General features: G+C 37.1%; 1 protein-coding gene across 1 annotated transcript in view; it reads right to left on the reverse strand.

The window, feature by feature from the left end:
• UGGT2 (UDP-glucose glycoprotein glucosyltransferase 2) overlaps nucleotides 1-14740 on the reverse strand; it is a 70090-nt gene that overhangs the window by 39899 nt on the left and 15451 nt on the right. Inside the window, exons 9-14 of the mRNA XM_088523347.1 lie at nucleotides 13182-13281; nucleotides 11111-11171; nucleotides 6945-7036; nucleotides 3699-3849; nucleotides 2521-2640; nucleotides 325-410 (exon numbers count right to left, since the gene is read on the reverse strand). Of these exons, the coding sequence (XP_088379473.1) occupies nucleotides 325-410; nucleotides 2521-2640; nucleotides 3699-3849; nucleotides 6945-7036; nucleotides 11111-11171; nucleotides 13182-13281 (610 nt within the window). The remainder of the gene's footprint in view (nucleotides 1-324; nucleotides 411-2520; nucleotides 2641-3698; nucleotides 3850-6944; nucleotides 7037-11110; nucleotides 11172-13181; nucleotides 13282-14740) is intronic.

Genomic DNA, 14740 nt, shown 5'->3' on the forward strand with positions numbered 1-14740 from the left:
AGCCCACCAAACTGCATTATACCCATTCCTGCATGCTTCCAGAATATTTTGTTTAGAAAACAACTTCACATTGTTATCCAGGGAGAATTTTTCACAAGATAATTTCTTACGTATTTGCAGTTCATTCTCCACACACCCAGGTATAGAATCCCTTTCAATCTGCTTGCTCAAGAACACTGAATGCCCTAATAAGCTCGATGCAAAGACTCATCAGTGTGGCTTGGACAAATGCAACAATTTCAGTTCACATCTTTGCCTAGTGGAACAGAAGCTGAAGAAGGAAAAGTAAAGCAACATTCATTCAAGGCTATCGTTTTTCCTTACCGAAGCGGCACATTATGATGAGAGAACAATTCTGCCAGTTTCATATAATCATTTGTATCTTCTTGGATGGGATCAATAAAAAGTACCTAGGAAGAGAGAAATTATTATATGGCCAATATATATTACTCACAGCTGTTTCTACTTTTTTTTCAGATCAAAATAACTTTATCTACTTTTCCAAATCTCCAAAATTCCCAAAGGAGCTGTGCATCGCAATCATTTGCAATTTCCTAGAACATTTAGCATAGAAAAAAATATTAAGCGTGTAAATGAAAAAACACTTCAGAATTTATGTATTTGGGCCAAAGCCTGAACAAGATTTACCTGCTGAACTGGATAGTAATGGATAAATATTTTTGTTGTAGAGTTTTATATTCTAATTGATACACCAATTCGAATATTTAATTGTGAATAAAAATGCAAGCCACTCCACATTACACATAGCCTTATGTTTCCCTATAAACAGACACTTTTTTATTACATATCGCTTGAACCTTGGATGTCTTTTTGTATCACTAAATTTTTGTACTAAAATCCATATGAATACTTTTCGTAATTAAATTTTCAAATTAAATCAGAACTACCTGTTTTCTTAGCTTATTAGGTGAAACCAAGTGCTATGTTCAGAGGAAAAAATAGGCTACAAGATATTCATAATCAGTATATATTTGCAGCTTCATCTCTCTGTATCTCAGTTCACCAGCTCTAAAATAAGGATGGTTAAGCCTTGGTAATACTCTCTATATAAAGACAACTCACTGCTAGTCGTGCATTATATGTAGCATGGAAAGGAACAGAAAAGCTCCTGACAAAACCTGAGCCTAAATTAGGTATCATATAGTATATAAGGCAGAAAGCCATGAAGTAAATGGGGAGCAGAAAATGAAATATTTAGTGTTTTTTTTTTCCGATCAGTGATACATTATGCTCTGCAGAGAGTGTAGAAAATGTCTCTGGAAAAGAGGTTTGTGAAGTTGTACAGATCAATCTATTACTACAATGCAGAAGGGAGTGGATATTGAAGATGTGCAAGCAGAGCTTCTCCCTCTTATGCAGAACAAAATTGTTGCTGTGTGGTTTTTACATAAACTGTATTTTACATTTTTCCCAGATAAACACTCACTGGTTGCTGGCATTCATCAAAGATTGCCAATAAGCTCAGTGGTGCTTTTTTCATCGTATGGAAATGGCTCATGATTCATTTTCCCCTTTACTCAAAGGTATACAAGGAGCTCACATTCCTCTGTCAAACTGTATTTCATATTGCATTTTGAACTTTATTTCTACCATCTCTCTGGCAGAGAGGTCAAAGAATGTGAGAATCACATTAATCAGAAGAATTTCACAAGATTTTTTCCTTATGGGTTAGAATAACTGACCTCCCTACTGTACCTATGCATTGTTTGCATCTCGTAAACTATATGTCAGGGCAGCAAAAGCAGACTTTTCATTATTTTACATCTCCTACTGATGCTTCAGTGATGCACAAAAGGAATTTAGTTCCTTGAAAAGGAAACTGAAGTCAGTGGTCAATCTTCCATAAAATTGGCAGTGTGTTAAAATAGTCTTTAAGTGGGCCACACGTTCCTGCCTTTCTCTAAAAGTTGGTGGCCTATTAATGCAAAATTTCCATCTTTTTTATTGTTATAGAGAATATTCAACTGTTATGATCAAAGGTTCATAAACTCCAGTCTCGAGGTCTCCAGGTCAACCTCACTTTTGCTCTCTCACCCTTATACATTTGGAAGAATTTGATTATGTAGGCCTTGATGCTTTCACTGTCTTTGTCTATTACTATCCCCATGTTACATGGCTAATTATACTGAAAAATACAATGTTAATACAATGTTAATGAAGCATATGCATATTCACCCTTATTAGTGAAAAAAAATAGACGTAAAACTTAACATTAATACTAGGACCATTTTGTAGAACCTAAACACTTTAGCAAATATTGGTCAGTCATAGCTAAAAGATGAAAACATCACTTGTGGAAATCAGACTAATAATTACATATGACTTATTAAGAAAAAAAAAATCACTACGATTAGCACATCCAAATATAAAACATGATATTCTAGCCTAAGAGTGAATATAGCAAGTGTATTTTTCAATAAACTGTCCGTTCATACACTATGCAAATAATTAACTTCTAAATAAATACACTATGCAAATAATTAACTTCTTCAAACTTACCAAATTGTACAAATTGCGCCTGATCTGCTGTATGACTCCGGGAAATGCTGGCTTAAGCAGCTCCTGGTAACTTGCAGGCCATGTGCTATAGCTGTGATCTTTTTCTATATTATTAACCCACTAAAATATAAAGGCCAGTCATTAGAAAAAAACACCTGACATTAAACAAGGAATAAAATACATATACGTAAAGTTATTTTTAAAGCATTCAGCCTAAAAAGAATAAAATGGTCTATCTTGTTTTTGAATGCATAACAGAAAATAGCTCCTAAAATGAGTATTCTTTTTTTCTTTTCAAACTTTATTTTCTTTTTATTTACAGTACACTATAAACTAATTTAGGATGAAAAAGGAAATGTGAATAAAGCCACTTCCAAAGTGTGGAAACTATTTTTACAGTACAAAAGTTGTAATAACACTTCTCACACATATCACATATGCATGCAACATATCATAACTATCTCGTAAGAAAAATAAAAATATTTACCTATTTATTAAGTGCCTTAGCAACACTTAACATGTATCAAAATACCTAAGTAATTCACATATGGTCAATTACTGCCAATCTGTATATGCCTCTCTACAAAAATACAGTATTCTGAGTACTCCTTTTTCCATTTTCCTTCACATTACCATTTACTACTGTGGACTGTTCTGTGCAAGAATGCCTATAGTTATTAAACAGAAGAGGGACATATTGTTCTGTCAGATGAAAAATATAAATTATTTCATGCCTTTTTCATTTACAAATAGCATTTGTAACGGAATTTGTATAAAGTTTGAAAGATGAGAAAAAGCAGCAGTACAAACACAGGTGCTTAATTCCTAAGTCAGTCAAATCTCTGGACAATTAGAGATATTTAAGTTACAATTAACTTTCTCGTGTGCAAACTATATTTAGCACTCTTGCATAATAAAAAGACAGTGTGCAGCCAGATTAATTGCTATAAAATCAAATTCTTAGACAGTTCAGCAATTGTGCAAGGTACATTCCTCTTTTCTTTTAAACATCCTCCATGTCAAAGAAATACCATCTTCTAAAGTATTGTATGCTGCTTATTGATATCCTAGGCTTTTATGTCTATTATATTAATGGAAACACTACCAAAAAGGGTAGACTGTCGCACACGTATCAAATCAAATAAGCAACATTTAGAACTGATCATTTAATGACTCACTACTATCGAAGAGTGACGAATATCCAGGGCATAACTGTCACCTGCAGGATGTACTTGCAATCTCATAAATTTACTCAGGATCTCCCCTTTGATTCCAAGCTCATGAAGACCGTGCATCACTCTTCCTTCCAGTTTGAGAGTCTCTAAGATACTTTTGCAGGGAGACAAAATGCATAACATGCACATATAAACGTTAACATGACATTAAGTGCATTTCAGAAGACTTAATGGGGGGATTATTTTTAGTTTTAAAAATAATTTCAAAGTTTTCCTGCAATCCAATTTTTAAAAGAAAATTAACTAACAGCCCAACGCCTATATATTTTATCTCAAAATAACACCATAAAAGATTAGAGAGCATTTCTTATATACAAGGAAACATGCCCCATCTTTTGTAAGATGGCAGCTCGTTTGCACTGCACAGGCTGAGGCAGAACCCCAGAGCAGAGGCGCTTGCTTCCCGGCCGGGCAGGGGGGCAGAGAGTGGGTGGTGGAGAGGGACAAGGAGCACGCCAGCATCATGGCAGTGACCGTGGGAACTCTGGAAGCAGCAAGGAAAAAACACTGAGCTAAACCTCAGAGATGATGCAAAGCAAAATGCTTTCCAGCAATCCCGACTGTGCTCTGTAACATTTCGTTGCACTCTGAAAAGTCAAGATGAGAATGGAAAAAAAAAAAAAAGAGAGAGAGTCGCATGCCAGGACACAGTCTTCTATTCAAATCAAACATAGTATTAGCATTAATAATCTCTTTTAATATTTGGAGCGCTCATTATAAAGATGCAAGTTGCTCCATCTCAAAGCTCTGCCTGGTTCGTGTTGCAGAACAAGTGTGAAGGACATGACTCCAGCAGTAGTTAAGTCACTGGGAGAATTTTGGCAATATAAAAAAATGCAAATATCCAAATTTGAGCTAAAATTTGTTTCAGGTTTTTTTTTTTTTTTAAATGTTACAGATACACATCAAGGCTTCGGTTCATCTCATGTAAAACTTGGCTACCTGCAACCAGGCTTAGAAGCATAATCCTTCATGGTTCCTTGAAAACCTGTAGTCAATATAATTCAGGTGGCTTCACAGCAATCCACATTTTAAATAGTTTGAATGTATCTCTGCCTACCATCCAACCACAGTCAGCTATGAAAAGTCTCTAAGTCACCCTAAACATCTCAGATTTCTAAATAATATGCAATGCTTATCTTGAGAAAAACACTACACGTTCACTTACATGATTTACTACTAAATATCTCTTTACACAAAAATACACACAGAGAACCTGAAGAAAAAAGTCAAGCTCCAGGGAATACTTTTAAGACTGCAAGCAAAGCACTGTGTATATTGAACATATTAAGAAACATTTAAGGAAAAAAAACTTATGCAGGCCACCAAAAAATGAGTCTGAAGTGGTCATTCTGATATGGCTGTTGGCAGCATACAGAATGTCCACAATTTATATAGCATTTGCTTAAGAAGCACTTGTTCCCACAGATATTAAATGAAAATAACCTGAGGCAAAAATGATTTATTTCAATGTATTAAAAAAGAAGTTGCAATCATCTTTTTGTGACACTACTGATTTAACGGGAAATTATTCCAATACAGGACTATTTTGAATCACTTCTCTAGCAGACAGTCTTTTGAAATCATGCTCATGACCTCAAAAGATGAAAACTTGGGTTTTTCATGTAAAACAGACTGTGCACTGTAAACGGATTTCTTACAATAAAAAGTGTATTAAACTTTAAGAAGAGGACTCCCTTTAAAAAAATGTTCACAGACTCATAAATAAGAAAAAAAAATCCAGAATGTTATATCTAAATGTGGTGCCTACATTTTTCTTTGCAAATTTTAAGAAACAAAGGTGTGCAGTCATTTTATTTTCTGAAAAGGCATTACCCATCTTTAACATACACATGCCATATTCTTTCCATTTGCAAATTAATTTTACATGGTAAGTTTAAAATAGTAAATCAGACATAAAATAGAAATTCTAAAGAAAGTACTATTTTATACTACTTATTAAATGTTCATTATTGAAGTGTGACGGTATTGAAAACACTGTAATCTAATATTCCAATATTCAATTTTAATCCAATTGTAATCCAATAATTTAATATTTAGGGTGGTGATCAGTGGTGCAGAGTCTAGTTGGAGGCCTGTAGCTAACGGTGTCCCCCAGGGGTCAGTCCTTGGTCCAGTCCTGTTAATTTATTCATCAATGACCTGGATGAAGGCACAGAGTGCTCCCTCAGCAAGCTTGCTGATGACACAAAACTGGGAGGAGTAGCTGATACCCCAGAGGGCTGCGCTGCCATCCAGAGGGACCTGGACAGATTGGAGAACTGGGCGGTGAAAAACCTCATGCAATTCAACAAGGCCAAGTGCAAGGTCCTGCACCTGGGGAGGAATAACCCCAGACACCAGTACAGGCTGGGGACCGACCTTCTGGAGAGCAGCTCTGCAGAGAAAGACCTGGGTGTCATGGTGGATGATAAGTTGACCATGAGGCAGCAGTGCGCCCTCGTGGCCAAGAAGGCCAATGGAATCCTGGGCTGCATTAAGAAGAGCGTCTCCAGCAGGTCGAGGGAGGTGATCCTGCCCCTCTACTCAGCCCTGGTGAGGCCGCATCTGGAGTATTGTGTCCAGTTCTGGGCCCCACAGTACAAGAGGGATGTGGAGCTGCTGGAGAGAGTCCAGCGCAGGGCTACAAGGATGATCAGGGGCCTGGAACATCTGCCCTATGAGGAGAGGCTGAGGGAGCTGGGCCTGTTCAGCCTGGAGAAGAGAAGGCTGAGAGGGGACCTGATCAGTGTCTGTAAGTACCTCAAGGGAGGGAGTGAGGAGGATGGTTCTGGTCTCTTTTCAGAGGTGGCCACTGATAGGACTAGAGGAAATGGCCACAAGCTGAAGCACCAAAAGTTCCACAGGAACTTAAGGAAAAATTTCTTGACAGTGAGGGTGACAGAGCACTGGAGCAGGTTGCCCAGAGAGGTTGTGGAGTCTCCATCTCTGGAGATCTTCAAAACCTGCTTGGATGCAATTCTAAGTCACATGCTCTAGGTGACCCTACTTGAGCAGTGGGGTTGGACTGGATGATCTCTTAAAGGTCCCTTCCAACCTCTATGATTCCCTATACTGGAGTACTTCCTGGCCTGAAAAATACAAGAGATGAGATTATCTATCATCCTGAGCACAAGTCTCCCTGCATTATTAGTAATTCTGTGATTTTCAAGCAAAATGTATCCTTACCTAAATGGATCATGAAAATCCATGTCGATGTGAAGGCCATTTAGAAACAGGCGTGCTTCTCCGGGTTGAATTCCAAGTATTTCATAAAAATGCTTAAAAAGAATAAGTACTGCTCACTTATTTAGATACATGGTCAACACTAACATACATGTCTTTATACATGGAATCTTAAGTCAAAACAAACACATGAACTCTCTTGAATGTAATATTTTCTTTTCTGCTGAATATTCTTCATAAAATATTGAAAGTATACCTTTATAAATGCTATTTATACATTTTCAAGGTTTAATACAAACAAAAAACTTGTATAAATCCTCAAATATAGCCTACAGTTACTTTACCTGTATAATGAATAGACTGTGAAACATTTTCAGTGTCTGACAAACGAAAGGGAAAATACGCACACATAAAAAGAAATATGGCTCTTGAGTTTTTGAAAAATGACCCCTAGCATATTCCTGCTACAAATTCATACACTCCCAAATGGGGGACAGAAGAGACCCCATATGTGCCATGCGCCCTTCACACAAAGTTAGCTTTCTTAATATCTTAAATCTTTAACAAATCCAAAAATATACAGTAGCACTTACTGATGAAAGGGAAGAAAAGCAGACTAGAAGCACATAATCTCATCTACAAAAGGAACCTTGGAAAAAAGCCAGGTCAGAAAGGGCCTGCTTTGCTTGACAAAGAAGAAAAAGATAAATCCATAACAAAATAAACAAGCACAAGAGGACAAAAGTCCTTTGGGAATGAGGTGCTTCTTCCTGAGAACTGCAGGGCCATCCAACCTTTGGATGGCTATTGGGGGACGAAACCAAAGCCTCAGCACTTTTTTCCAGAGGATCAGCGAGGCACCACAGTGTTCAGCCTATCTCCAGTGTCTGTCAATAGGTTTAAGAGAACAGGAGCAACCACAGTTCTTGCTTCCCACTCGCACAATGAGAATCTGACACATATTCCCAATGGAGATGGGAAAGCACCAAAGCTATGCAGGAAAAAAGCAGCTTTCTTTTTCCATTTTCCAGGAACACACTTAAGGCAAGCAACTCACAATTTGGGCTGTGCTGACACTGAACAAAAAGAGAAAAAACAGGAAAATATTGAAAATGATACTCCTTCTTCAAAGCAGCGCGGTTATTCACACAGTTAAATAAAAGTGAACACCGTGATAGTTAACTCAAAGCTGGTGACATTCAGCTGCAACCCTGCCTAAAGGAGACCACTGTTCACTTCAAGCTGCTTGAAACCTCACACAAGGGCACATCACTAACATTAATCAAAAAGGTACTTGTTTTTGTTAGTCTGTCTAAAAATTTTCACAAACCAGTGTAGATTAGAAATATGCAATGGCACCTAATATCACCATATCAAAGAAAAGGCTGTCTATGAAGGGAAAATGCAGCTGTGATAAGCCCGAGCCAAACACAAAAGGAACTTTTATGAGTACAAAACTTGTCCTGCTACTTGAAAAATGGCTTTAGAAATTGCTACAGTGCATCTGGTAAGTACGCATTACTGAGAACTCTTAATTTCCTGCCTTTGTTGTTTTAATTGCGTGATCCCTACTTTGCAGAGCTTTCATGGCTTTTCTTTGTAGATTTACCAAAGACTATATAATAACTATGTGTGCTTGTTTTAACGGTATCTGAATATGGCTGCTTTTATGAAACCTGAAGATGAAACAAATAGAGGATACTGAACCCTGCTGTTGATTACATCTATTGTCATTGCAGTTTTAACTATCTTTTCAAGCTCTGATATAATCGGGTGAACCTGGGGGAATGCAGTCTTCTCACTATTGCTAATAAGGGATCAGATGGTCTTTTTTTTTAATCTTCTTTGAAGTTATTTAGCTAGTTATCAGCTAGTTAGACAGCTAGAAATGGAAGTCAGCGAGCCTTTCAAAAAGGAGCAACAGAATCTTCATAATGACCTGCAACGCTCCTGAGGTGTCATTCTGCACATCCCTTACAAGCTGTCAATATGTTGTCTGGTGCAACACCAGGCTACCTAAAAAGGCTCCTAGAGCAGGTCGAATGCCTAGTCATTTTGCCTACACAATGTTTGATTCAGGGCCACAAATTAAAAGGATATAAAGGACAAAGAAAATAGTCAGTCTCATGACACAGCGGGGGGACTCCATATCCGAGGTGGGGTCTGAAACTCTGATCTAGTTAGCATGTATCACTCCAGCAGTAGTTTAACAGCACAGTTTTGCCACAAACAGCTGTGAGCACAGAAAATCCCCCTTAATGGCACCGGGCTGAACAAAAGCTAAAGGAAGATTCCGGTCTGAAGGGCTGGAACCCATCAGGGCTGTGTGACAGACTGAGCAGCTAGAAGAGACCTTCTCCTTGCAGCACTGAGATCAGCACTTATGATATCAGTTCTTGTACCAGTCGCCCCCAGAAGCCCAGAGACTCAGATAAGCAGCACTACCAAGTGAGACTGCAGCTGGCTAGTTCTGGTCCTACAAGAACTAGCATTAACTAAACTAAATGCAAAAAAATAAGGAAAAAAAAAAGTATCAGTCAGTATCTGAGTCCAAGTTGGGACTCATTCCACAATATTCACACGAGGCATTTGGTTGTTCAGAAGAGCCCGAACTACTTTGATGGAAGGAGTATTTAAGCATCCAAGACTAGAATCTGATGTTGAAAATGCATAGTATTTTGCTAAACTGTCAACAAATTACTACACTGGAAGTTATGAGTTGCATTTAAATGGGATTTTCTTTTTCCCTTTATAGCAGCTTTGTCTATCTCTTAGTTAGATATGAACTCTCTACAACTAAATCATCATGTGCTTTTCAACTTTTAATACCTTTATGCCATCCCATTACATTTCCTATTCAGCTTTCATTACCAGGAGGGGGAATCACTCAGCTACCCCAGGACAAGACTGTCTCTCTCCTGCTGTTAAACGGATGTGCTGCAGTTCATGAACTCACATGCCAGTTCATTGTGCACTAGCAGCAGTGTTCGAGAAGCCTCCCTGCGTTTATTAATCAGGCTAGATTTAGCTAAGGGCTTTTCGTTTCACACACGACTTTGTGCAAGACTTGCATGTTGTGTGGTAGGTGCCTAAGATCCTGGTGCAGCCAGTACACTTCATCTAGTCTAAGGAGTTAAGAAGGTGACTGTGCTTACAAACCACGCTGGTATCTAATGCCATTTGAGATGCTGTCGCTAGGTCTCAGCATAAGGCTTCTGGACTGGAAAACAGAGGCCAGGCAGAAGGCACCGGCCACAGCTGCCACCTGGATCCTGCGTGGATGCTTTGGATGCCCTGCAGTATCTCCAGTGACATATGAAGTTAGGTTACAGCAACTCAAATGAGCCCCACATGACAAATGTAGGGTGAGCTTTTGTTTTTGTTGCCCATTGACATCTTCTTAAATGCAAGTGTCTTCATCTCAAACTAAATCTTACTTCTTTTGTCCAAGAGCTCCTATTTTTCAGTAAACATAGCCATTTAAATTCTAGATAAATCTTTAATTTGCTTGCATTTTGGAGAGATTTTGCTTAAGAAGTTTTGGGGTTTTATTTTAATTTATTATTTATTTATTTAAATAAAGCTAAAATTAGACCTAGATATTGTGAAGGCTTCATCAAAAAAACACTCATCAAGGTCCTGATAGTAACACACAGATACTCTGGAGAAATCAGGATCATCAAGGCTTTGCTTTGCTTTATCCTGACTATAGTCACCATAGCAAAGAAGAGATAAAGGAAAATGTATCTTAGTCATATCCAGAAAGCAATGAAGAGTGATGCAGATAGTGCCTTGCTTCCTTGAGCAAAAACTGTGGTACATAGTAGTATAAGAAGGAAGAGGTTTCCATGACACTGAGTCCACTGGTGTGCATCTCCTAGTGAGTAATCAAAACACACAGTCCTTTCACAAGAAAGCTGAAGGTCCCAAGAAGGTCAACTGTTGTGATTAGCTAATCCAATTGTCACCAGTCCCACATGCAAACCATACACAATTGTTTGCCTAAGAACATTACACTCCAGTGTCCCTCTTTGGGCATGCAAGACCAGCAAGCCTTAAATTAATTATTTCTTTTTCTTCCCTGAGAGAAACTAGGTAAAAATTGCTAAATGTCCAAAAGCAGTGACATCATGGTAACTCTATGTGTACCTCCAGAAATAAAAACCAACCTTCTGATTTTTTTCTATCTCATTTCGCAGTTCCTTGTCTACAGACACTCTTGTCAATGATCTGGAAAAAAAATGTTGTTATCACTTAACTGTTATATTTTTTAAATGTATTAAATAAAATGCAATATATTGCCACTGTATCAAATGCATTGTAAATAAAGAATGCAGTAATTAAGACCTAAAAAAAAAAAATTGAGAGTAATGCATAGGGTCATAAATGTTCTAGTTTCCAAACCAATCTTTTGTTGTGTTACACTAGTAAATTTAAGCTTCAAATTGATGCTCAATTTTGCTGAAGTAACAGAATCAGCATATTTATAGCATTCTCAATCTTTCATTTTATTTTTCTGGAAGATAGCTTGTGTACTGAAAACCAAGGAATTGCTCAAACATCCTGAATGGAAATGCTATTTGGATATTTTAAGTTAATATTACTAACTCTGTGTTACAAGTGGCCAAAGGACACATTTTGACACCGACAAGGGCAAGGAAACTATGCAAAGAATGACCACTTTAAGAATGGCTGATATATTTAAAAAATAAACATTAAAAAATTAAAACAATTGAGACCTTTGAAAATTTCAAATATTCAAAGGCAAAATATCAATAATGTCTTTAGTTTAAAATCAAATGTAAACAAGACTGCTGTTAGGAGGCTCAGTTAACTAAGCATAAGAGGGATAAGCAGTAGCTTTTAATTTCCATTTTATTCTAGATCTTATTTTTTGAAAATAGTATTCATGACTAACCAGGTTAAGTGCGATTAGATCAGTGGGGAAAGACATTTTATGCACTGTTCTCCACAAAACGCCTTTTTAGGCATTTAAGATTCTTGTCAATAGCTTTTCAAATTATTTAAATATTTGTAATCTCTCATGTTAAAATAACATTCTGGGTTAGCATATTAGAATAATTTATACAGAACAGAAATGGTAATACTTTTTAATAATATCAAAGTTTTATAATTTTACGCAGGAAAAAAAAAAGTTTGAAGAGTACATAAATTGCGTTGTTCGCCACATACACAAGGAATGTTCAGTAGGATGTAATAGCTAAGTGACTATTTAAAGTCAATGACTTAAGTGTTGTGAAGCGTATTTAAAACCATCCTTTTTTCTTGTCTTTTAAAGAACAGAACTAGTGCTACAATTCAACACTATGTACGTTTCTGTTGCTCTCTACTGAAAATTTTCTGGTTGTTAATGTTACTGCAAATGCATATGTTACTATTTCATAATAATTATGTTTCAGGCACTGAAAATTATTTGTCTTCCTTAAAACAAGATACTGTAAAGGTATTGCTTCCATTACAATGCATGTTTTCTTTAAAGAAAACCACAGGTAACTATAAAACATAACGTGATGATTAAGTAAGGGCCGTAAAACATGAAAGTACCAAGTTAAGAACCATATTTAGCATCTTACTGAATTCAGTAACTCAGACAAATATTACCTGATAGAATCAGGATTACATGAAGGTCTTATGAAATGCAAAGAAAAGCATTTCTCAACTATAACACAACCAGCTCATAACAGGCAGTCTTTAATATTCTGGTTAATATTAATGTTTTGGTTTATTTAAAATTGACTTTTATCTTTTGTTGAGTAATTTGTGTACGTTGCCCAGTGAGAAGTCTTACCAGCACACAACAGTTGGGATCCAGTCTTACAAGCAATGCTGTGCTTTGAACCTACTGCTGTGGGTAGATCTGCTATAAAACTAGCAGTTTTGCCCCTAACTATTGTGAGTAGCTCTGCTTTAATTTAACAGAATTTTGTACCTAGAAAAATGCCCACTCCAGTAAAAACGGATAGATATTAGGTGTCTGAAAGACTAGAACACATTGGTAAAACACGGTATCTTGTGCATCAGACAGGAAACACTCAGGAGGCCTGTCATAACTTTCCCCAGAAGCTATCTTCTATTCAATGAAATTGCCTGAAATGTATCTAAGAAGCTGTAAAACATGATTACCCAAGCGCGGGATTTGGATATAAATCTGTATTATTGTCTTGAAATTCAGACACCAGTGTAAAATCAATACTTGGAAAATAAGCATAAGTATCATACCTGGCTCTTATTGGGAAGTTCTGAGCTATGTCTTTCATTACCTTTAAGGCATCATAAACAGGGGTAGACATAATTCGAGCAGCTGCTTGAAAACTAAGATCTAGAGTTAAAAAAAAAAAAAAAAAAAAAAAAAAAACACACTGGAAATACCTCTTAAAATCAATATTGTCTACAATCAGAAAAACTGTTCTGTATACACGCTCTCATTCTTAGATACGTTTTGTTTCAATTATACATTAATGTATATGAAGTATTACTTTGGAAAGAGAGACATTCAAAAGTTGGAAATGCCAAATTTCAGGCTTCTTACACAAGTTCTGCTTGGCTATCTTAAGGATACAGGCTGCACATGTAATTTCTGAGGTTAAAAGAAGAACACTGACAAAAACAGACAGTGCATCACACTCATGTACCAATATATCAAGGATATCATGATGAAGTCTAAACACAGACCAATCCGTAACAGTCTGTAACTGGATTTTCACAGGATTTTCATGGAATGGATACACTAAATCTAAGAAGGTCATACTGAGCACGAGACGCATTATCTTCAGAAGCTTACATTTTCAGAAGAACTGAAAATGGAGAATTTGTGGTTAAAGTCAAATTGCAGTTCCTTTAAGTGTCTAGCATGTTTCAAAGGAAAGGGTATCTTTTTTTCTAAAGGGAAAAAACAGAATCTAATTAGCCTATGTTAGGTGCTTATCTTGGGTGTAATAAAAGTTGGCACATGAGAGCAGGGAAAAACAAATTCTGACACATACCCTGTAAGGAAATAATACACTAAGTCCCTCCATCAACTCTGGATATAGTCTGCCTTCCTACCTCAGGACAATGACACTTTTTGCTATTAAGTTTCTAATTAAGATATTTGATGAGAAACTGAAGGCCTTAAGTTATCCAGTTTGAAGGAACTTGATGCCACGTATAGTAAAACAGTCCTAGGCAGTAGGACATAGAGTATGTTAGAGTATGTTACCTGGTAGACCTTTGCACCAGTCTTTGAAAGAAGTCAGGAAATAAAAAAACGGCTAGAAGGAAAGGTGTCAGCATCATTCCATTTTTTGCCTGACAAGATAGGTGTTGACTGGAAAGGACTTAGGTCCCCTGAGAGATGGACTGTTAATTAGAAATTTCTTAATACTTTCAACAATGGCTCATGTGAAAAAAAAAATTGCTGTTCTCAAAAAGAACATTTCAGATCTCTCTTGGCAGCCCAATAAACAGTGACCAGGTGAAGGAATACCTGCTTGCTGCTATTACTGCAGATCCCGATGCCTGATCTGCGCTGCACTTTGGTGTGCAGTCACTTAAAGGCTTCCGAGTTGTGGTGCACTGCACAGCTGAGAGAGAACAGACAGACCTTGGGGAAAAGAGGATCCTGTGCTTAAAGCCGCTCACAAAGTAGCCTTGGAAGCACTAGAGATCAAGAGGAGCAAGTGGCTGCTCACACAGACAGGAGAATGAGCTAATAAGAGTAAAGACACAAGAGTAAATCTAATTACTTATCCAAAACAGAAGACCCTCAGAAGTTCTAAAAAACAAACTTCTTTTCTACA

Source organism: Tinamus guttatus, unplaced genomic scaffold (assembly GCF_059628265.1).
Source record: "Tinamus guttatus ecotype Peru unplaced genomic scaffold, ASM5962826v1 Tinamus_guttatus_pri_ptg000180l, whole genome shotgun sequence".
In the NCBI taxonomy this organism is placed as follows: domain Eukaryota; kingdom Metazoa; phylum Chordata; class Aves; order Tinamiformes; family Tinamidae; genus Tinamus; species Tinamus guttatus.